The sequence below is a fragment of the Lepisosteus platostomus genome, chromosome 11, assembly GCF_059453375.1.
Source record: "Lepisosteus platostomus isolate fLepPlt1 chromosome 11, fLepPlt1.hap1, whole genome shotgun sequence".
In the NCBI taxonomy this organism is placed as follows: domain Eukaryota; kingdom Metazoa; phylum Chordata; class Actinopteri; order Semionotiformes; family Lepisosteidae; genus Lepisosteus; species Lepisosteus platostomus.
The window spans coordinates 34521305-34545490 of NC_142621.1; the positions used below are offsets into that span (position 1 = coordinate 34521305).

At 40.0% G+C, this 24186-nt stretch overlaps 2 protein-coding genes, 1 long non-coding RNA gene and 1 pseudogene across 6 annotated transcripts in view; 2 read left to right on the forward strand and 2 right to left on the reverse strand.

Moving 5' to 3' along the window:
• Positions 1 to 7188, reverse strand: part of radil2b (Ras association and DIL domains 2b) — a 60374-nt gene extending 53186 nt beyond the window's left edge. Inside the window, exon 1 of one of the 2 annotated variants that reach the window (XR_015925369.1) lies at positions 6196 to 7188. Coding sequence is in view for 1 of the 2 variants with exons in the window: in XM_088599380.1 (XP_088455506.1) it covers positions 6196 to 6323 (128 nt within the window). In the remaining variant the exon portion in view is untranslated. The remainder of the gene's footprint in view (positions 1 to 6195) is intronic. The other variant, XM_088599380.1, reaches the window with a different exon arrangement.
• On the forward strand, positions 7148 to 13880 carry LOC148652529 (uncharacterized). 2 transcript variants are annotated; one of them, XR_015925370.1, is made up of 3 exons: positions 7148 to 7238; positions 9105 to 9176; positions 12183 to 13880. It is a non-coding gene; the product is annotated as an uncharacterized LOC148652529 (long non-coding RNA). The 2 variants fall into 2 exon arrangements; XR_015925371.1 differs by lacking the exon at positions 7148 to 7238 and adding an exon at positions 7987 to 8173.
• A 3465-nt stretch (positions 13881 to 17345) lies between these two features.
• Positions 17346 to 24186, forward strand: part of abcc3 (ATP-binding cassette, sub-family C (CFTR/MRP), member 3) — a 94740-nt gene continuing 87899 nt past the window's right edge. For both annotated transcript variants that reach the window (XM_088599376.1, XM_088599375.1), the window contains exon 1: positions 17346 to 17547. In XM_088599376.1, coding sequence (XP_088455502.1) covers positions 17509 to 17547 — 39 coding nt within the window. In that variant the 5' untranslated portion in view covers positions 17346 to 17508. The remainder of the gene's footprint in view (positions 17548 to 24186) is intronic.
• LOC148652531 (uncharacterized) lies at positions 23131 to 24022 on the reverse strand (annotated as a pseudogene).

Consider the following 24186-nt stretch of genomic DNA (forward strand, 5'->3'; position numbering starts at 1 on the left):
ATTTAAAACAGAGCGTTTTACCTGGGAGTGAATGAACAGAAGGATCGTCTTTACATAAAAGATTGTGGCAATCTTGAACAGGCTACCCACCCATATTGAAGAAGATACCCTGGCTTCTTTCAAGAAACAATGAGATCCTCTGCTTATTTAGCTTCTATCTACCAAACTGGCTAGATGTATTAAATGGTTTCCTTTCATCTGTATCCTTTCTTATTTTCAGATCTGTTATAACAAGGTTCTCTCAGAAACAACAAGAAATTTTTCAGCCCCTGTCGAGTTGGGTGTCAAACACAACCATACACAGTGGATCTGCTCTGACAACTTTTTTCTCATTGTGTTTCTACCAAAATACAGACAATCAATCCTTTTGGAACTAAACGGTCTCTTTATCAGCCCTGGAGAGTGTTTTTGTAGAGTGCGGCAACGATTCTTTGTAAGATAAACAGAGTTGGTTGGAAAGGTCGGATATTTTCCAAATATGTTCAGGGAAGGAGGAGCAAGAAGTCCCAGACTTTATAGACAACCAGAAAAATGAACCAAAGGGCCTGTCAGCCTGTGCCTGCGATAAACACAACTTTTCAAAGATGTGCTTCTGCATGAATCTCTATACCTGCAAAAAAAAACGGTGAGGAGAGCTCTCGTGGAATAAAATGTTAATGTTAAAGGAACTGCAACACAAGTAATTGACCAAAAATATTATATAATTACTTAAATGTGACATTGACAAAAAATATTGTAAAACATAAAACACGCTTACAGTAGCTTCGCTGTAAACACTGTAACCTCCAGAAACACTAAGGCCAATGACAAAATAAATAACAAATTAACTTTGGGTTCAGGTTTACTTTTCTTTAAAAAATAAAATGATACAATTTATATATGCATTACTATGCAAAGGTTTTAAAATGTTTGCACTTTTTAGTCTAATACATAAGAAAACTAAAAACTAAAACTTTATAGAATTATAGAAGAAGCTTCATCAGCGTTCGGTAACTTAAGTATTTAAGCATACTTGACAAGTTCAGTGGAGTCTGGATCATCTTAAGTAACAAATCACAGAGGTCTGATAGTATTTTCCCAGTTAACCTGAAGGAAATGAGTAAGTTATCCATACAGTAGATCCCTGGCTAGCATAGTTCTGCGCTCACGTAGAATGGGAGCTATACTCACAAGCTGGAGAACTGCAAATGTAACACCAATTCATAAAACATAGGGGGTCAAAACTAAACCAGGAAACTATAGACCAAACACTTACTTCCGTTACTTGTAAAGTTGTGGAAACAATAGCTAGAGATAAACTACAAGAATACTTACAAAACAATGGCTTTTTAAGACAGAGTCATCTTGGATTAGGAAAAGGGAAAATCTTGTTTGAATTACCAATATTCTTTGAACAAGTAACAATTACAGTTGATACCACTAAACTATACAATGTGATCACTGTAGAGTTCCAGTACGATTTTAGTAGGATTTAGTAGGTTGATTCTCAAAATAAGAGCCATAGAAATCCTGGGCAATGCATGCATATGGATGAAGAACTGGTTAACAAAAAGAAAACAGCATGTCATCGTAAGGGCCCTAACCTCTAATTGAGTATGTGTATGCTGTGGTGTACCACAGTGATCCGTTTTAGACTCAGAGCTCTTCCTTACATACATCAACAATTTAGATTATAATTATCTAGTTAGCAAACTCGATAGATTTGAAAAGGATACAGAAATAGGGGGAGTGAAACAATAGCATGTGTGTCAACACTGTGGATTGGGATGGGCAGATGACATTTAACACAGAGGAGCTCAAAGTGATCCACGTAGGAAGTAGGAATGAGTACCAAACCATAAGGATCTGTGTGTTTATATGGATTTTTCTACTAGTACTCTATGTACTTTTCAAGAAGTTGTGGGGAGGCAATGAAAAAGCAGACAGAATGCAAAATATATTATATTTAAATCCAAAAGAGTTATGATTATGTTTTACAATGCACTATTAGAACATCGGGACCTAGAACAAGGAGATTTTGAGGAGACTTGATCCAATCACACAAAATTCTCAAAGGGTATCGATATAGTCAAGACAGGGGATTACATCACACTCAGTACTGAGGCAAAGACACAGGCTTACAACTGGAAAATAACTGGGAATTTATTTAGGACAAACCTGGGAACCAATTTTTTCACAAAGTGTTGTGGGTGTGTCCAGAACAATCTTCCCAGCCAGGTTGTTGAGGCCCAGACTGTGGGCCCCTTACAGTAATTCTCACTTGCAAGCTTTCGTATGCTTTACCTATTCCCAGAAAGTCTCAGATAACTTCAGTGATACTGATACTAAACTAGGAATCGGGTCCACATTCCTCTTTCTTTTGAAAGTCAGTTTTAATTATTACAGCTGCGACATTCAGACCAATATGTCTTGCACCACTAGAGGCACCATGACAGATTAGAATGAATTTGTGTCTTCCTATAGTCAAAATACCATTCATGGCATATTGTGTTACAACACCACTTGAGGATTTTCTGCCTTCAAACACCAAACACCAGTTCTTGTTCAAGCAAGGCTCCATCCCTCCATTTTCTAACCTCTTGAGTCTCAGAAATTACCTTTATAGTGTTGATGGACAGAAGCCGAGACTTGAAACTGCTGCCTGCAGTTGTCATTTCAGCATTTGCCTCCTTTCTATACAGTATATTAATGATTTTATCTTCCAACAATTGTTCATCCTTGCTAGCTTCTTCCAGTCCTGGGTTTGTCAATTGCAGATGGATGATATCAGTTTCAAATGACAGTTTTGTGATCTGTTTCATTCAGTGTTTTGTGCAGGAAAAAATATTTTGTGAGCTTCTACCTAAATTTTTGAACATTCTGTTTTATGTTGTTACTGAATACTTAAATAGTGTACTACAAAAATAGCCATATAGCTTGACGGATGTGTAGAGAGAGAATGTTCAATAATTAGGAACACCTGCAAAGTCATCACTTGATTGGTAAATGTGAACGATTAGTTACAGCAACAACTCATATTGACTGCTCGTGTACAATAATTTAATTCTCTGTGATATAATTATTTATTAAATAGCAAGCAATGTGTCTTTTAATTCAAATTAAGAGGAATGAATAACACTCAAGGTTATTATAATAGTAAAAAATGTTGGTGGAGGATTTGAAATTGCTGAATCTTTATAACATCCGTACACTAACTCCTTTAAATGTCTTTGTAAAGATTATTTCACACCAGTTAATAAATATTTCTGACAAGGAGCACCCTGCGATTTGTTTATGGAAGCCTTTAAAAAGCATGCAGTTGCTGAGAATTATGGGTATGAATATTAATAACCTCATATCACACTTTCACCCTAATAAGGGTGAAACAGCTGTCTTTGGCTGCTCACTTTGACCCTTAGCCATAGAAGGTAGAGTAACAATGAGATGTTATAAGATGGTGTCATCTCCCAAGTATTGTTATATAGCATGGGTTAGTGTAAACATATACATATGAATTACATATACAATAAATACAATGACATTTATACAGTATATAAATGTCATTAAATACCTCAAATTCAGGCAAAGTGGAATTCCTTTCTCTCTTATGTTACGTCAAGCTGAGACAGCCCATACAGTATGTGACCCTTGATGGAGTAACTGGTTTTAAATGAATAGAATACTCAGACTTCACTACAGTAAGGGCCCTGTCTTGAAAGGTAAACTGTGCTACAGAACAATTGTAATGTCCAGGGTGGATACTGCTGCTGTGTATGGAAGAAATAAAGCCTGCCACAAGATTTTTATTACTATAGGAGAGAGGTGGAGTTTGCAACTAAGGAAACAAGAAGAGCTCTTTAGCCTTCAGGTAGTCCTGTAACTGCACTCTATAATTGTCTGTGCTATTTCAGCAACACAGTGTCACAGGATTAAAATGAGAAAACACCTGCTTGTGATAATTTGAGCTGTGGTCTGGTGCTATTCAAAGGTGCTATACATTCAGCTCCATGTAGCATTACTAAGATATACAGTACCTCAGTTGTGGCTCTACAAGGCTTTAATTGGTTTAGATCAATATTCAAGTTGTTGAAAAGACCAGCTGGACTGAAAACACAGACACACTGGGACCCCAAAACCAGGACTGAGGACCCCTGCTTTAATCTGAAAATCAGCGATGTCAACCACTGTGCAGTGTGTCAATAACTGCAGTGAAGATGTCAAGCAGACATCTAAAAGCTATTACCTCTGCTAAAGATAAAAATATCCTGTTGTCTGCTATTTAATTTTTATCTTCAGGTGGTCTTGAAAATTCTTTAGATTACCATGTGAAATTGCCATCAGTCAAGACAGTTCTTTTAAAGACGCTTTCTGGCCAGAATTTGAGGAGATGCTTCATGCAGTAAAAATGTGATAAAAACCTAGTTCAAGTGATTTCAGTGCAAAATGACACAGAGACAAACTACAATCTCCATCAATTTTGTTAATATATTCTACCAACAGCTGGACATGAGAGAGTGTGGTGCTACTGATAAGAAACATATTTCATGCTAGTGATACATGTACGGTTTGTACGATAATACATATTATCAACATATTGAAACGTTAAGAGGAACAACGCCAAAGCTCAGATAAACTAACAGTTGATTCCTTTCATTTTTGCTTCTCTGACTGGATCTCCGCGTACAGTAAGTCATCAGATCACCGTGTAGCACTGCAGATGGGAACGGACACCCCGTCAATGCACGTGCCCTCCACAGCCGTTACCCTAACTAACCGGATTGCTAATGCAGCTACATCGCCGTCCACACCACACGCGAGACAGATTGCGGCACTCCAGTAATCTCCGTGGGCGGCAGGGCCTGACAGCACTTCTGATCTGAAGCTCTTTCAATCCTCTGAGCAAAGGGCTCCGTTAATCCTCTTGAACTGTCAAGGTTATTTACATCGAAACGACGAATGCCACCTTCTATCAGGCACACCAGGAATTTTACTTGGTGTTCTAAGCCAGTTTAATTAAATATTTCTGATAAGTTCACTACATACCCTCAAGACAACCACGCTAGCAAAGAGCAATTTTACAGAACTTCAGACTTAAGACACTCTTAAGAAACTGCCACAACCACAGTTTAACAAAAAATGTCTTTGGTTTGGAATTTTGCTGTGGACAAATCTTTCAAAAGATTACTAGCACTACATCTACGTCAATTATATCTTAAAAATAACATGTACAAATCCCATACTGTACTTATCTAAAATGTAGACCTGTCATGTTCTTTAGTTGGCAGAAGTCCGTGGCTCCTGCCTATACTAACCCATGAGTTACTGTATCTATTAATTATTTTTTGTTTACGTCAGTCAGGTCTGGTGAATGTTTCACAAGTGAGCCGTCACGATTTTACGACGTGTTAGGGTTTATGATATAATGGTGTGCTAGAATATATTTATCTCAGAAGCTCACCAGACGTCCTGGACTTCGCGTGAGAGTGAAAGGACAACAGCACAGCTCTTCTCCGGTTCCTCAGCAGGATGAACACGAGTGCCCGATTCCCAACCCCGTATTTAAATAAATACCTGGACAGGTGGGGCCGGCTGTCACAACAAACGTACTGTATGACGCCTATGACACAGCGACCAGGAGTTAGCAATCAACATGAACTCCCTCACCCATACTTAAAACAGGAAAATTAAATAAAAAAAACAGACGTATGTGCTTTTATCTTAGTATCTCCAATTGGAAAACTAACGCTAATAGTTGTTTTTTTTCTCGCTAGTGTTTTCAAACCCAAGGAACTGAACTTGCCCTTATAGTAAACTAGACATCCCTAAAGTAAAATTCACAAAGCAATAAAAACACACCACAATCCCCACGAGAAATATGGGCATATAACTCAGCAAAGTTGCTGAATGAGAGAGCGCACTATTAGAATGAAGTTGTTGAATATATCATGGAATAAGCACAAAATATATGTTTTCATTGTGACAGGATTAGCTAAAAGACGCTGTAAGATTTCGGCGATTGATCCCTTCAACTCGATCCATCAGACTCGAACTATAAACGACTACGAACTAAAAGCAAAACTATAATTCCCCCTTGCTCCCCAAGTACAGCAGGTGAACAGGCCACCCCCGCCCGTGTGAATCTGTACAAACCAAGAGGTACAGTACAGCACATGAGAAAAGGGAAAAGGCGCAGGTGCGTATTAACCCGTTACTTACTGCACGGATCCATTGCTGGGTTTCCGGCCCAGTTTAGCTAAGCGTCTCTTTGGCGAGCTGATCAGCAAGCCCACGGGGAAGTTTAAAGCCTGCTTGGCTACGTGATTACTTCGCTCTTCTGAAATCATTTTGACTCCTTTTTGTTTTCTACGTGCTCTCCCGTGTCTCTCAGAGTGTCCCCGAGTGGAGCTGCAAGTCTCTTTTTCGCATTCCAGATAAAGTTCTGAAGTCTCAAGCTGTAAAGAGAGGACTGGATTTGCGAGCAACTACGTCCTTGATTCTTTTGGGTGCCAAGTGCTTTTTTTTTTAATCCACAAGCACACAACGATCCTGTTTCCTGTCACTATGAATTGGCGCTCGGTGCCCCTCAGTGCGGAGATTCTCCCTGTGGCTGGCTCGGAGTAACAGGTCCGAGATGAATAAACAGGCAATCTCATGGGCAGAGACTGACGATTTTCAGCTTTTCAGTCATGCCACACACTCCTCGATTTTCACATTGAAAAAAAGGGAGAAAGTCCACCCCAACGCGTAGGGTTTCAGATGACTCGTCTGAAATCAGGTGTTCACCTCATTTCTCCAATATCGTGCTTCGAAAAGAAAAACGGATCAAAACACCGGTATAAAAAAAAGCCTAATGACTTTTTAAATTCTTTTGTAGCCCCATTTCTTAATTGCTATTCATATGACTAATGTCACAGAGAGGAACCTTAGACAAGTCCAGAAAAAAACTGTGATTTCACACAGATGAATCAAGTACATATTGAGGCAAAAGTCCCAAACGAGAGAGGTTGTTCGATATCGAAATCCCGCTAGGTAGCTCACAATTCGGCAACCAGATTTCGGAGCTGGCGTTCAACTTCACCCATCTCTGTGCGCTCAAGTGTCGGTGCCACAGAGCTCAGTGCGTCGTCAGAGGACAAACACAAAAAGTTGTATTGAATTCCTCCCTTACGTCATCGCTAACTGCAGGATTGGGAGAAACTTCCCCTTCGGACAAGGAAGGGAGGATCGTACTCTTGCTTGTTTGTGTTAAACCGTAAGAGGTTTGTTTCTGTTCAGATATGAGGGCAGCCTGATTTCCTCTTGTGTTTTCACACGCTTGCTTTGCAACTGCTTATAATTACGAAATGGCTAGTCCGCTGATAAATTGATTAAGGAAAATTCTTTAACGGCTTGAGTAGCCGGGTCCTTCTACAAAGCCTGGTGAGATGTTTTTTCAGACACGAATGGATTACAGTACGACGCATCATCTTTTCCTGCAACGTCTCCGGCACTATTGCCAACCTTAACATTTTCGTAGCTTTAAAACTGACTTTCGGGTTTCCCAAACCCGGGTTCAAACTAATTTTTAGTTACGTTAAAATTTAAGCGCTCTCAAATCACCAGCGTTGTTTAATAGAGTCAGGAGTCAACGAAATATATTTGTGCGAGTTGAATTAGATATGCGACAGGATTATGGTCCCAAAAGCAATGTAAAAGCAGAAAACAGTTCATATTCATTTCAGGAACAGTTACCCCGATTCATCCTAAGTATTCTGAATATATATTCTGAATATACTGTAGTTTAAGCTTGCAGATACAAATACAAATATAAAATTCCACACACAACCTCAGTTATCTTTATGAAGTCTGCAAAATGCAAAAAGTCTGTAAAATCAGTTTATTGGGGGGGATCAGATTTCAGATTTCAGCCTGCTCCAGCAGATATGTGAACGAAATCCGAATACAGCTGGATCCTGTGCTGTTTGATACTGTTTAATGTAATTAGAATGACGTCAGCTCTCCCCGAAGTGGAAGAAGGCACAGCTAGTGTTCAGGCTACTGTGGGCGCTGTATCTGCGGTTAACAGGCGGAAAGGGGAATGGTATGGCACACAACGGGAAGGATATTACTTGATTTTTTAAAATATTGACTCGTGTCTTTGCCTCGAAATTCAAAAATGGCCGCCCGTATCCAGACTTGCTGATGATAAACAGAGGTGAAGTGTTTACTGATCGTAAAAAAAATTATTTTTACTGTGAATCAAATGGTATTATTCTGGCACACTTGTTTTTCTTAATCTAGGGGAAATACTTTTTCTGCCTAAAGTCTAATTTGAAAAGTCTAAGTACATGATGGAATTAAAACGTCTCTTAATACACCTTTTCCTTCTTTTTTTATGATGTTCGTAAGAACTAAAAGAAAGTTACAGCCAAGAGGAAAGAAGGCCATATCGCCCATTCTAGTCCATTAAGTTCGAAGTTTATTGATTCAATGACGTCAAAACGAGCTCTCAGTAACAACTGTCAATCAACCGATTAATTGTCATGCCATTAACGAGTCCTTGAAGTGTTTTATAAGTAATGGTAAAACTAATGTTTTGCGTCATCGGTTGTAAAAGACCTTAAAAAATCCATGTATACTGTATCTAAATAATTTGGTTACTCATTGACTTTTCAGTTCTAGGGTTCTCCAGTCTCTATAAATTACCAGCTTCTACAGACTCTTCATAGTGATCAATTAAGCAAGTGATTTGTTCAATTAATTAACTTAGAGGTCTAGTAGGTCCACAGTCTTTTACTTCGTACTTTTCCTCATCTCAATGAACCCATTAATTTAGACAGATTTCTGGTTTAAAGGTTCAGTAATTTACAGGTGTTGCCACTTTTTTGGGAGCAGTAACCTCTACAACTACTACAATATTTTCTGGTGTGCGAGGTGCTCCCCCTGCTTGTGAAAGCGTTAACGTCTCTTGATCCTAATGCGTTGTCGTCCTTTACTTAACTCGGTTTAGAAAACGGTTTAAATACAGGCTGAGAAATGTCATCCACGGTACCACATAGCAAAATTAATCTCTTGGATCTTCCATTTCGTTCCATTACATGACTGAAATTTCACTGAATCGATCTTTATTTGTTATATTATCTCAGGTGCCGAAGGTGCGCCTGTTGCTTGTTGGGATAGACTTCAGCTCCTCCGTGACCCCGCATTGGATAAAGCAGGTAGAAAGTGAATGGATAGATACACCCGTTCTTTAGAATGACTATTTCCTATTTGTTTTGGTCAAAACAACTGTCACCACTCATGTAATCATGTAATTATTGCTTAATAATGTACTGTAATGCGCGGGGATTCCAATTCTGCAGTTTCAATTTTTAAACCCTTTGAAAAAGAGAACAAGAGAATATATCATTTGATAACACTAAATAACCTGGTGTGGGAGAGTGAGGTCAAAGGTTGACAGTCGAAAGATAAGAGACTGTATGCATATACAGTATACAATATGCTAGTAAAAAGGAAAATTAGCCGTTTCTCTTGTAACCTAAGTCCTTTTGATTCCAAGTAACATTTTTTATTGATGATGCTGTGCCACTGAAAGGTTAAGATCAGCTGTAATGTGAAGAAATAATATATTGTAGCTGGTGGTCTTTATAAGTGTGATACGTAAAGAGATAAGCAAGTGTTCACATTATAGTTTCTCCGTTTATAACGGTCTGTGCTGTGGTCAAATTATCCAAGAGCATAATCCAGGTGTATCTCAGTGGCCTCTGTTGGTAACGGTAAGTAATGCACTAACAGCTAGTCCTAATGATCAATGCCACCGATTTGCAACTTTTTGCATTTTTTGCAATAAGTTTTGTGAAGATATAAAGGCTTCTGCTTCGGCTTTAATTACTCTTCATAGAATGACTGGTTTCTAGAATTTTAATGTCTCCTGAAGAGCCCCACCCTGTTGCTATATTGGGTTTCCGGGTGGTGAAGTTGGTCACATATTTTCCATTGTGCAGTAGAATGGTTAGTCCTGCTGGCATTATTGCTGTTGATAAATGTCTTTAAGAATCAGAGGGTATCCAGCGATGCCTAAATCTAATGACAAAATGCAGGATTTTATCATTTAAAGGCTACTAAAATGCAATCTCAACAAAATGGTTAATTGAACGGAATATCGAGAAGAGTTGTCTGTGTTCAGGAATACATGCAGTATGCTGTATACAGTAAGTGAGGCTAGCATGCTGAAAGCAAAGGGCATGAAGTCCAAATCTTATGAAGCACTCAAACAGAAACAAGGGACAGATGCTGGAGAAGACTGCTAGGCCTGGTGCTTCAATAATCCTTAACACTGAGTAGCAGACATGCTGAAATATGCTCCCTCATCAGTCCTGCCTGTTCTGTTCACCTCTCCAGGAGGCTTTGTTTCTTTGTCCCCTGAGGTAGAACCAGCTGCCTGCCAACATCAGGACTCTGGTGACTCAGGAGACCCGTGCCTATCATACTGTCTACTGACTACTGCTGTAGATAAACTACTGTAATAACAAACAGCAGCATTTCTTGGCACTGTGTTATAGATCCATAATCTGTACTAATCACATTATCTACTGACAGCTGTAGTGCTGCTGTTCCTTGCCACTGTGCTATAGATCAAGAGAACTGTGATTAACTCTTGTATCTGACTATGCAAGAACAATAAAACTACTGCATTTTACTATTGCACTTGCATGTTTTAAATTTGAGAGGTGATACAGTGGTACAGTGGTGCAGTAGATAGTATTGCTGCCTTGCAGCGCTGGGGTCCTGGGGTGCTGTTTGTGTGGAAATTGTATGTTTTCCCTGTGTTGGCATGTGTTTCCTCTGGATGCTCCGGTTACCTCCCACAGCCCACAAGCATAGTGATAGATTAATGAGCTTCTGGGGAAATTGGCCCTGGTGTGAGTGTGTTTTTCTCTATGTGTTTGCTCTTTGATGAACTGGCGTACTGCCCAGGGAATACCCTGCCTTGCTCCCATTGTTTGCTGGGATAGGCTCTGTCTTCCCCATGACTCGGTATTGGATGAAGCTGTCAGAAAATGAACGGGTGGAAATAAATTTGAATTTACAACATATTTTTTTTCCATTACAGTCTCTTGAAAAATACTTTTGCAAAGTGATTACAGGATAGAAAGGTTAGGATTCTGGGGGGGTGCATGTTCAAATCCCAGGCAGAGGTGGTAATGCTGTACCCTAAAGCACAGTAATTTACCCAGAATGCTGTGTGAATGTTCACCAAAATGTCTATGGGAAACAAAAAAGACAATTATAGCCCCTTTGCTTTGGATAAAAGTCTCAGCTAAACAAATTGATTCATCCTAATAATGACAAAACTTCATTTCCCACATTCCACAAACATCACAGTACAGTATATCACAACAACAGCTCTCTGTACACCCCACAAAGCAAATAATGTAGTAAACTATTAGCACTGGGCAGCAATTTTAATTCTTTAAGTAATTTTTCTTTATTTTATTTAATCAGCTCCTTAAACAAGCAGTTTCTCAGGTTCACAGAAATTGAGCCTGTAGTCTGAAGTAATATTAATACATTTCATTCTTAATATTTTATATGATAGTCATAAAATATACAGGAGGTGATCTAGCTCAGTGTGAAAGTACAGTATAGCGATTTTGAACTCCTTAAACAAGCAGTTTCTCAGGTTCACAGAAATTGAGCCTTTAGTCTGAAGTAATATTAATACATTTCATTCTTAATATTTTATATGATAGTCATAAAATATACAGGAGGTGATCTAGCTCAGTGTGAAAGTACAATATAGCGATTTTGAACTTCTTTGGTAGAAAAGAAATTTACTGCAGCAGTAGTAAATATATCATATTTCTTATTTGAAGCAAGTCCTTACTTGCATTTAGAATATGTTCCCACTAGAGGGAGCGAGCGATACATTTGTTTTCGTACTGAAGAGCAGTAGATTTACTGAACAATATACAGTACTTCTATGTAAAGTTTAGGTCCTTACATTTCTCAGAGATGTACAGTACTTTCAAGAATTTGTTGAAACTGGTGTCATCCTTTCTGACTTACTGCAGCTGAACCCTTTCCTTTGTGAAAATGTTAACGTGTTAATGAAACAAGTTTGTGTATCTTACAGTATTTTCCATCTTTGTTAGGTAAATATCAAATTTAATTCTCAATCTAAGTGTGAAATTAAATTGTCACATTTGTTTCCCCTATGCCAGGAATGGGCAACTCCAGTCCACGAAGACCATAGGGTCAGAAAACTTTCAGACTTTCAACATTCATTCAGCTTTTGATCTTTATTGCCATTTCATTACTGAACATTTTTCGCATACCTACACTACCTGATTTGGAACAGCTACTGTAGCTGTAGGTTTGTCATGACTCAGCTTGAGTCTATGAACCGGACTGCAGACTGGGGAGGATAAGAATGCAGACAGACTCCTTTGCCCAGTCCACCTTCGAACCACTCCACACTGAACTCATTACAGGCAGCACTGCCCAATCGGAGGAGAGATGTGTCCCTCACCAACAGCTGCACAAGCCTGCAAGTGTCCAGGAGGGGGCCCTGTGTACCTGAGAGCTGGTAGAGCCCAGGCTGACTAATCCCATGTTGCGCCTGGATGTGACCCAGGCATGAAGCCATAACCATTGAGTTCAACCTGTGCTTAGGTGAGCACCTTCACTGGATAAGCCACGCAGAAGACCCCAAATTGTTTTTTAAGACTGGGCTCTCCACAGCTCCTAAGCCCACTCTGGAAAGAATGTGACATTCAGAGAATGAGACACAGGGACATGCTCCTCCAACGCATCCACCTGCTGAGCCATTCACTTTTTGACACTGTGAAGAGGAGGCGCACCAGCTATAGGAAAGGTGCATCTCTCACCGCCCTATCTGCAATCAGCAGGCACCCAGAAAGTCATTGGAGTCACTGTTTTGCCCATTAGCTGACGGAACTCTGGCAGGCTAGTCAGTCACCTGCGCAAAAACTGTCCAAATACCGGTCACAGTCACTAATGGAAAGACTCAGGTAAGAGCTTATGCCAAATGCACTGGGCTGCAGATCTCTCAACCTGCATGCTGAGGTCTGGTACAGGCGGAGCCATTTCGGAGCCCTCTGACTGCTTATAAAGCCAAATTGGCTACATAAGTCAACGTAAGTGAAAAGTACCTGCACAGGCTGCATTTGTCCCATCTTTGCCTTACAAATTAAACAGTTATGCACAGAGCTAAGTAGTGGGCCAACAGGACATGGCTCCCCACAGTGACGTTTCATGAAATAAATCATTTTTCTAGTGGACGTTTACAGTATTTCAACACCATTAAATTGGGGGGATTACAGCTACTCAAAAATGTTTGGAGTTAACCTGAATTCTGTTCTGTTAAAATGCCACAGTTAAAATGATCAATTAAGACTCAAAAATTGTGGTGAGTTTGAGTAATGAAACTCTGCCCTGTATTAAGAATCAATTTTCAACACACAAACAGAAAATCAACTTCTAGGTTCAGAATGCCAAATGGGAGCATTTGAAGTGCCTACAGTATTTGGACTCTTAAATTACAACCATTCATCTATTATCGGAAAGCTGCTCATTCCTGGCCGGAGCAGCCCTAAGCCTGTCTCAGAATCACAGTGAGCAAGGCATGACTCTGTTCTGGACAGTGTGCCAGTCCATCACAAGGCGCACAAACACACAAGAACACAGGGACAATTCAGAGACTTTAATTACTGCCTTGGAAGATATCTGTCACACTATGCAACTAAAGTTTGTTTATTTGTTTGTTTTCTTGTTAGCCAAAAACAAGTTTAAAAGCACAGCTGCTGATGATTAAGGCTATATCCCATAAGACATAAAGCAAGTCTCAACTTTTTATGTCTGCTGATCTGATTTTTGGATGTCTCTTTATCCATTTAGTATGCATTATTAACTTGAAATAAAAATACTATGACATCTGAGTACACTTTTTTTCCAGACTGGCCTTCAGTTCCTTAAAGAGCAATGGTTGTTCCTGTTTTTTTCCATCCTGTGGCCTAGTAGTAGTTTCTTCTTGCTGTTTTTGCTATAGGATTAGCAGTGTTGCTGAACTGGAACCCAGTAGATGAATTTGCATGCAATCACATTTAGAAAAGTTATTGCAAATTGTATCATGTGAGGTGAAGACTTAAGGAATGTGTTTCCTGTTTTAAGTTTCAGTACTTTTGGTAATACTAAACATAGCACACCAAAGCGTAACCATCATGCTGTAGTTATATGGAAATGAAAATGCCAAAGTTTAAAAATCCCCTTGCTGTTGTATGTTTTACAACTTAGATTGATTCTGATATTTTAAGACATGGCTACTGTGTTACAGTGTAAGTGGAGAGAAGGGAGACATCACAAGCACAAAAGCACAAACTAATCATCTTCAAAAGGTTGACCATTTTAATTCTGATGTCCCTTATTTAGAAAATATTGAAAGATTTTCACAGAAATATCAGTGCTACATTTTGTACCTTTCTATTACAGACATAAATATAACAGAACAACTTTAACAAGACTTTCCCTTTGCAAATAAATTATTTTTTTGAGGTTTTTTAGTTTATCTCGAAGTATAATTTCCCCAGCTTTACTAGTAACAAGAGTAATATTGACTACATTTTCATGGTTTAGTTTTGACCTCTCTTTCTTGGAATTTGTATTACTTGCAACTGCCCCACCTACGAGTACAGCTCCCATTCTAAATGAGAGCAGAAATATGCTAACCAGGCATCTATGGATAAAATCCCTCATTTCCTTAAGTATAAAGGGAAAACAACCATGAGGCTTTGGTGATTTGTTAGTTCTTAGCTGATCTATCCCTGTAGAACCTAAATATCAGTTATACTTAGATTACCCAAAACTGATGGAGCTCCTTCTATAATATAGGGTATGCTATTGATTATGTCTGTACAGTATTTCAACACAATTATCTCACTAAATATTTTACTATTTACAGTAATAATCAAACCATTTAGGCCGTATTTTCCTTCAACTTTTGTGCTATAAAAATGAATTTATTTGAACCTTTACAGTCAGCTTTTCAAAACTTATAATCACTAACTTTAAACTCAGACATTGAAGATTTAAAGTGAACTTTGAAAGCTACCATATTATTCTCACCATTTCCAAGTGGTTCTATGAAATCTATACCAGTACTATAATGTCATCTTTGCTACATTTCTTACTAATCAGTTTATACTTTAAACATTGTGCACCAATGTCTGCATTAGGTAGTCTATGGTACAGTATATGCCCTTTGATTAAACACTTTGATTTATTTTCCATTTGAACATAGAAAGATTTTACCTGAACCCTCTTGGTTAACATCTCTAGTTTGTAGTTTTATACTCCCAAAGCAACATCCCTTTCATACAGTCTGTCTTCTCAAATTTGTATATTTTAATAATGTAAATTTTAAAATTGTCATCATTTTCTCCTCACCATGTTTCAGTTACTCCTATAATGTTGTAGTTCCCTGGTAATGTTGTGGCCTTGGATTCTGAGTTGTGTCTGGACATTTAATATCATTACATCTTTATAATAACACCTTTAAAATCAATACCCAAAAAAGAGATATGACAAGATAAACAAATTATCAGTCTGCATATGAACACAAAGCAACCACAAAACAAGTTCCCATAATACAAAGCTTCTGTGGGTGAGTCCCTGATTTCTGCTGGGATGGTATTCCAGAGCTCACAATGTCACCCACAAAGTATAGACGCAGACTAGAACACTTTGTACACCAGAATCAGCTGAAGGTTGTGTAGAGGGAAGTAAAAAGATAACATATCAGCAAGATACTGGCAAGTTGTACCATTTAGATCCTTGAAAGTAAGCAGGAGACATGAATTAGTTAAGCTTGTTCTTAATTCTGCCTGGGATTTTCCTGATCCCACCAGCATTGGTCTATTGTGACCTCCCTGTTCCCCCATTTACAAACTCCTCAACGACTCTACACAAATGCTTCCATATCATACCAGTCCGCCTCTAGTTCAAGTGCATCCTGTCCTGTTCAGACAGAACAACCCCCATTAACCATTAATATGTTAAATCTTATATTTCCCCTAGATTCCCTCAGCATGCACAAAGCACTGGTAGATTTTTTGAAAAGTCCACTTCTGTAAGTTCTGGTTCTAAGCTAAAGAGCTAAATCTTTCAGTTTGTCTTGGAAAGACACTGATTTACCTGCTCCTACTGTATGTCATTTGTTCCAGTAAGGAGCAGATGTTCCAGTGCCTGTCTGGTCACTGGGGGAGGTCTGTAACCTGGGCACTAGGGAAACAGCACTAAACACCCTATCACTTGAGCTCCCTGGGGCCCTGTCATCTTCCAGTTTGGGAAGCATTGGAACACAACAGTCTCTTTGAAATACACACACTGCACATTTCAAAGGCAAGGAATCCTGTGGGATTAGGCTACTTTTATTGAAGAGAAGATGCTACAGAATCTGTCTTACAGTTGAGTGCCAAGACTGTCAGTATAGTGACTGCTGAACAGAAGACGTGGAGGTGGACATACAGTAGTATTAATAACTGTTCCACATGCCCAGACAAGATTCACTACAGATCTACCTTCTCTCTACAAATATGTGCTGTAGGAGAGTAAGGAGAAAGCATGAAGAAATCCTAATTCTCTTTTTTTCCTAGAGTGCAGCTTCATGCAAAAAAGCCTGCCCTCCAATCACTCCAACCTTTCACAGTAGAAATATATTTTGTAATTCTGAATAATTTTAAAACCTAGGAAAATGAAGAATGGTTCATTCAAAAAGGAAAATCATTTACAAACCACTATTCACTCGTGTTCTGTAAAATAAGCCAAAGCTGTGAAAGTACTCGCCTAAAAACCATCAGCAGACTCTCCATTGTCACTAAAATGACATTCAAATAGTGATTTGAAAGCTGTATTATGTCATCTGGATGTTTACCTGAACGACAAGAGCTAGTGGTAAAATAAAATTGCTCTGCATGCTGGTAGAGCGGACCGCACATTTGTGACAAGCTCTTTTTTGAGGTTCAGCATAAAAAATATTCTCAGATATTCAGAATTCATAAAGAAATTCGGAGAGAGAGTTTTTTTTCCCAATCAAAGGCGACGTGCAGTCTTAGATTAAGACGAACAGAAAACCATCAAAGTCATAGCACGGAATGCCGAGATAAAATTATCGTTTTGTAGGCTGTGCACCCCTACTCGAGGCGACGTTGGTTTTATGATTCTTTATCTTGCGACATTAAACTTTTATTGTATTGTCACACACGCAAAACCTCGTCAAGCCACCCGAGAATCTACAGCCAAGTCCGGCTCAGAGGCGGGACAGAGAGCGCGTCGGGGGCGGGGGCTCCTGCTCACAATAAGGAAAGTAAATTGCAGGGCGCACGTCACTCGGCCAAGGGGAAGAAGCAGAGTAGAACTCTGCTTCTTCTAGAGGAAATTGTCCGAGTGTCTGTGTGTGCGATTTGCAAAAACCAAAGAAAAGGCAGATTTTTACTTGTTCAAAAAGCAGGGACCTGCAGAAAGCGAAGCACCATGAAGCATTTCTGTGGACTGAGGAACTCTTCTTTCTGGGTAAGACGCAACAGCTAACTTGACTGTAACACAAATTACGACGTGAAAGGTTATAATTAAACACAGTACTTCACCACGGGCTTGTGGAATATTGTTTGCTTATCAGCTGCTTCCGTTGCACACAAAACGAAGCAAGCTCCCCACGCGCGACCCCTGAAGTCATGCACTGAAGTCAACACGCAGTGCACATGCAGCAGTGCCAGATTTATCATTTTTCTGCGCATCAAAACATCGCCTGGTGTATGTCCACACCTAGGCTATCAGAAAACGCGGATCAAGTCGCGTGGGTGTTAGATGCAATGTTTTAAATGGCTGGGTAACAGTTCTTTATGGCTGGATTTGGGAAAAATGCTTAAGTTGCCGGAACCCAAACTTTGCGAAGAGTGTAGTAAAACTAAAATATCGTCGTTTCGCCTTCATAAGACTTAGAAAGATGCTTAACGTCGCGTACTGCTTTGAGTTTTCTCTGAAAGGTTTGCAAGCTGCAGGGATGTATCAGTCCCTTCCGCGGTATCTGTGATTTGCTCTGCGTGGGGCATCGCAGCGCTGGAGCGAATGGTGCAATACAGGTGCGCCGAACTGGGCGCAGGATTGTCTGCAAAACATACCCCCTTTCGAGCCAAGGTGTGGTACAGGCAGCAGGCACAGCACTGGTGCAGCTTACCAAATTTTACAATAAAGCGCAGTTATTGAAGTCCTGTTGTACAAGCGAGCGACAGAGACTTGGCTAAGTACTGTCCGTGCAAGGCGACCAGCCGCGAGAGTGCTTCACGGTGACACTCGGTGACATTATCTCTACAGATATTTCACCTAACGACAGTGGATTAGTTTTAGTCGTCGGAAAAATAACGCACAGTAAGAAACTTAGTATTTTGTTGAAATTGTTTCACAGGTTATTGACTTTTTGGCCAACACACAGGCAAAGAAAAACGTATAAAGTGATTTAGAAAAGTGAGCTCTGGAAAGGAACAAGTCCAAAAGTAAAAGACAAGACACTGCGCAGAACCTAAGCACGCTAATTTTTTTACTGCTTATGCCGCCGAGGAAGTTTAGTATTGAAGGGGTTATTCTACCCTGCTGATCTCCTCGCTTCCCTCCTGTCAATTGTCTAGAACTTAAACCCCTTTAACTAAGTCTCTCATCCACTACAAAGTTATCTAAGGTAAGACTCCTGAATTGACATTCAATTCGTCATGGTATGTCTGAGGCCTCACATCATGTGTTCTTTTGTTGCAGAATGAGAGAGAGAGTATAAATCTGAGCAGTTTGCCCATAAAGTTGTTCTTGTGTGTTAGCAGTGTCTAAAAAATGTTACCACAAATCTGGTAAAGCTTGTCAACTGTGATGGAGCTCAAAAGCAGAAAGTTACAATAATTTGTTTATGGAATTTTTTAGGATGAGAACAAGAGTTTCTATAAGCTTACTTTACTTCTCTTAGAGAGGTACTGACTGAAGATCTAATGTTTAATTTGGACCTCCCTGCCATCTTCCTTACAGTGCTGTACACTCGATAGGCTGTGCTCTGTAATCCACTTAGGCATGGACAGGGGTTGAAACCAGTGAGAAGCAGATCAGTCAGAATTGGGGAACTTGGTGTGATGATGAGAACTGAGATCAGAAGGCACTTCTTGACACAAAGGGTTTTGGGAGTGTAGTTGAGGCTGATACCCTGGCTTCTTTCAAGAATCACCTGGGTGAGATTCTTGAAATCAAGAAGTTAATAAGTAACAAATGCGCCAGATTTTATAACTATTCTTTTTATAACTATTCTTTTCAGAACGTTTTTCGGATGAACAGCCCTGTTGGGACCACATTTCCCAGAAACCTCTGCTGCTTTCAGTCACCTGGCCAGTTGCAGGAAGACACTTGGTCAGATGACTGCTTAAAAAGTAGGAAACAGAGGTTTCTGGTGTTAGTATGTAAATGTATATCTGCTGTTTGAAGGCCAGACGGTAGAACCCCTCTGTGTGACTTTCACAGGAGGAAAAAAAGACTGAAGATGAAGGAATTTGTGAGTTTTAGGGAAATAAATTTGTGAGTTTTTGGAATTTTCAAAAGGGTTGTTTGTGAAGACTACAGTACTTATGAGAGTTGTGGAGAGAAACTCAGTTGTGAATAATTAGAAATTTTGAGAACAGTCTCAGGGGAAACTGCAAAATTGTTTGTTGAGGCTTGTAAGCTGTTTAGCCACTGTTTGGCTGGGAAATTTAGGGACTTCAAGAAAAAGTAGAAAGGCTTTAATTTTGGTGTTTGGTAGTGATGCGTTTTTTATTTTCCCTGCACTGTGGAGCAAAACGTGCATGTTTGGTGTGTCCATGGCTTGGACCCGCCTAATATAAAAATCCCATTGCTTCATGCTGTCACAAAAAAAACCTGACGTTTAATAGGTGGCTCAGATCTAATAGTGGCACACCTCGAATGAATGGAACTTCTTTAAAGCTGCTGTATCTCACATTTCTTTTCTGTTTCGAATGAAAGAATAAGTCTTTCTGTTATTATTTGTCGACTTGGCTGACCTCTTTATTCAAAGCAACCTGCATATATACAGTACAGCTGGGTAATGTACTGACACAATCTGAGTGCAAAACCTTGTTCAAGGGTACAAGAGATGTGCTCTAACCAGGATTTGAATCCGCAATCCTCCGGCTAAAAGTTTAGTGCCCTCACCATTCCTCAACATTGGTGCCTATATTAATATTTCTTAATATGATATTTATAACTTTTATATTCTTTTAATGAGAGGAGTTCAGAAGGAAAAAAACCTCCAGAGACAGAAAAGGCTTTTCTACATGCTTATAGCCAATGTTTAGGTATGTGCAACAACTTGTTATAAATAAACTTTTTATTCCGTCTTAATACAATTAATAGCAATGTCTTAAAATCTTTGTGCTAACGTGTTTGTCTCTAATGCAGGGTATCAAGGTGTCTGATAATTGTTGAGTGATCCTGTGGGTACAGTGAAAGGAAAGCCATGAAGTAGTTCTAACAAAAATGGCAATTTAATTAAGGCTTTGAAAAAAGCAGGATGATGAATAACACATAGTGATCGGGAAATGTAGTGGGTGGACAGTGAGTCTGACAATGTGCTTTTGTCTAAATTGCATAAAGTTCAAACAGCAACTGATGTGTGGCTGACATATGGTGTTTACCTGGTGTTACCACAGAGGATGAAAGGGTACAGCAGACAGATGTCACTTTGCTTTCCCACCTGCTTTGTATGATAAAAAGAAGGCCTCTTCCTGGACCCTAGCCTCTGTCTGCCGGTAGATGCTGATGTTGGGGATGTTTCACAGGGTCTTCACTAGTCCACTATCATTGACCCTTTCACTGGGCTGAAAAGCAGCAGGAGTTCAGCTGTGCCGTGGGCCTTTTCCTCGAGTTTGCTTAATTATTGCTCAATAAGGCATGGCAGTGCCAAGCCTGTTTAGCTCAGTCTTCCAGTGGGCACAAAGACTTTTCTACAGCTACTCGTAATCAAAGTTAGTACTAATTATAAGCTAATGAGGAACAATTAGGTTAGCATGGAGACACAGTGGTTAGCATTGCGGCCTCAGCGTAAAGACCATCATTCTGGACCTGGGGTGCTGTGTGCGTGAAGTCTGTATGTTCTCCCCGTGTTCATGTGGGTTTCCTCTGGGTGCTCTGGTTCCCTCCCACATTCCAAAGACATACTGTTAGGTTAAGTTGCCTCATGGGAAAATGGGCCCTGATGTGAGTGTATGTCTGCCCTGTAATGGACTGGTTAACCACTGTACCTGCAAGTGGTACCGCACTGCAAGGCTAACCACTGCAGCACCGTGACACTTTTACTGCACAGGTAAGATGGTGAAAACCTGTTTTTTTTACTGTTTATGCACCTCACAGATCCCCCACTTAACATCCCTCTATTGTTACCAGGCCTTATTTAATATGAGGAAACCCAGGTGAAGATGGGGAGAACCTATAAAATCCAAGCAGGCAGCACCTGAATAGAAACCCACGCTCTGAGGCAGCAATGTTAACTACTGCGCCACTGTGCTGCCCTTATGTATTGCACTTATTCCATGTCGTTATGAATCGGTGACTAAGAGGTGACCTGTAAGACCTGCTGTGGGCCACCAGTGGACTAAAACATGATTCCAAACCTCATACTGTAGGTAGCTGGTGAAGACAACCCTAGCGTGCAGGAATGGAGTCATGCTTCCAGCTGTGGATGGCAGTATAAAAGTGATCACATTGCAGTGATTCAGAGTGGGAATGTAGCCCGAGATGTTTAACGTAGCATCCCTGAAGGTTTCTTTATCTGTCTCAGAAACTCTGTCAAGTTTCAAGATGTACAGTATATCTTGGATTACAGAGTGATATGAAAATTGATAAATGCATTCACATGGAGGATAAGCAGGTAATGGAGTAATGAGTTAGCAATGTTATTTCTCTTTTGTTACAGTAATGCATTAAAAAAACTGATTGTGCATTTGCATGCCACGGTGATTACCGTAACATGTACCTCAGTTCAATGCTTGATGCCACAATTACAATATCCTGGTGAATGTAGTGCTGATAGTTTAAAAATTCAGCCTGGTTACCAGTTACCAGTAAAAGGAATGAAGCAATTCTCTCAGCTTGACATGAGGATTGCTTCAGTCCCTGTCTGGGTGTTTCTGATATTATGGATGAATAACCTTTTGTGCACCCGCTGGAGAGACCTATCTGTTCCCTGTAAACAAATTATGCTGCTGGTATTAGTCACGACCGCTGTAACATTGTTTAGTTCTCTCTACGGTTTACTCTATCCCATCCCATTTCTTTTGGCAGGAAATGCACAGAATGTGCCTACAGTCTGACTGAGTTAAATACTGTGTGATTCAATTTTTTTTGGAGTGCTTGTCGATTAGAGTTGGTACTGCCATTTTTCCTGCTGCAGGGGTCATGCGAGGTAACAGTTAGCAAATCTGTGAGCCGATCTCGGTCTGCCAGAGCCCCAGTTTAAGACCCCGCTGTATTAATGGAATTACACTGCCTGTCTGAACAGTACATGCTGTCTGCGTGCTTTATCTATTTTGTCCTAATGTGTAAAGCAGAAAACCTAACACAGTGTTTTATAATGTCTCTGTCTCTTTTGAAAAATAAAAAGATTTCTGTGAAGGAGTAATTTTCTGTGCTCTGTCTGCAGAACATTTTCATCTCCGAAATGTAAGGCCTTTTTTTTTCAAATCGGTTGGAACCCCTTTGATTTTTCGCTCGTATTGTGTTGAAAAATAGTAACATCCATTATGCTGTGGGTCAAATTGACCGTATGGTGCATGTTCTTTTTTACTGCCAGGGAATTGAGGTAGAGGCCAGATCACCAGAGGCCAATGGGCTGTACATTTCTGTCACCTTATCAAGGCTGTCACCCCCTCCTTTGGTGAAATTGTAGTCCAGGATCATTTTTGGTTTCTTATCCTGTCTTGTCTCAGAGAGGCTTCTTTGTGCTTAATACACGCACATTCTTGTTTGTCTTGGGGCAGTATGACATGAAAGTAGTACTTTCTGAGAAAGCGAGTTTTGAGTAATTTACAGCTATGCTCTGCAGCTTCAGAAGTTCATTAGGGAGTTCTGGTATGTTTCCTTTCACTGTTCCCAGCCTAGTCAGGTTCTTCTTTTGTAGCTCAGTTCTAAGTTGGTAGCACGCGAAGAGCTATCACATGTTAATATTATGGCCTTGCAGCTCCTCACTCGTATCCAGCACCACATGCAACCCCTGATTCTTCTCAGGTGCTCCTCTAGCTCGGCTTCCCGTATAAACTTGCATATTCCATGCATCAATAGATTTCTCATCACATGGTGCCCCAAATTTGGTGCTATACCTTGCTGGCGTGTTGGGCATGAACTGCCTGAAAGGACAGTGTTCTCTGAATGGAACAATGCGTTCATCCACTGTAACCTGAGGACCAGCATTGTACACGAGGCAGGATCTCCATCCATTTTGATTTGCAGCCGTGTCACAGTGGCTGTTTCTGATTGCAGCCAGCTTGTCTCTTTCATGTCAAGCAGGCCTAGTGTCACGGTTATTGAAACGAATCACCCTAGAGATGATATGAAATGAGTCCAGTGATGTGGTTGCTGGAAAATGTGCTCTTTCACTCTCTGCATTCCACAGACTAGCAGTTGCTTCTGCTTTTGGTTTGTAAACTCCAGCTAATATCTACAAACCTATGTTTGCATGTAAGTCGGCCTAATCACGTGACTTCTATTTCTCTTGAAATGCATGCCTTCTATCCAAGTGGGTCATCTCACTATTGCTTAAGATATAAGAGTTCAAATGCTGATTGTACATCATGGATTCGATTGCCTGCAAATCCTGTAGGTCCTGGTGCCATTTTGATTATATTGGAAGCTGACTGCCTGCCTTGGGTTTGTTATGGTGATATAGACCATTCTGTTTTCACATCTTTAAATTTCTATATCCTTTCTCTTGAGGATGGTTGTGTTGTCCCATTGTTTTCATTTGATGAAGCCTTGGCAGATACCTCCTCTGAAACCTCATCAGAAGGAAAGACACAATCAGGATCACCAGAATCATCAATGTCTTCTGTCTCTGAAATGTCCTATGTCTGTAAATACTCATTCTCTATGTTACTATCATTACTTATGCAGAACCAGGGAGGAGCTCATTTT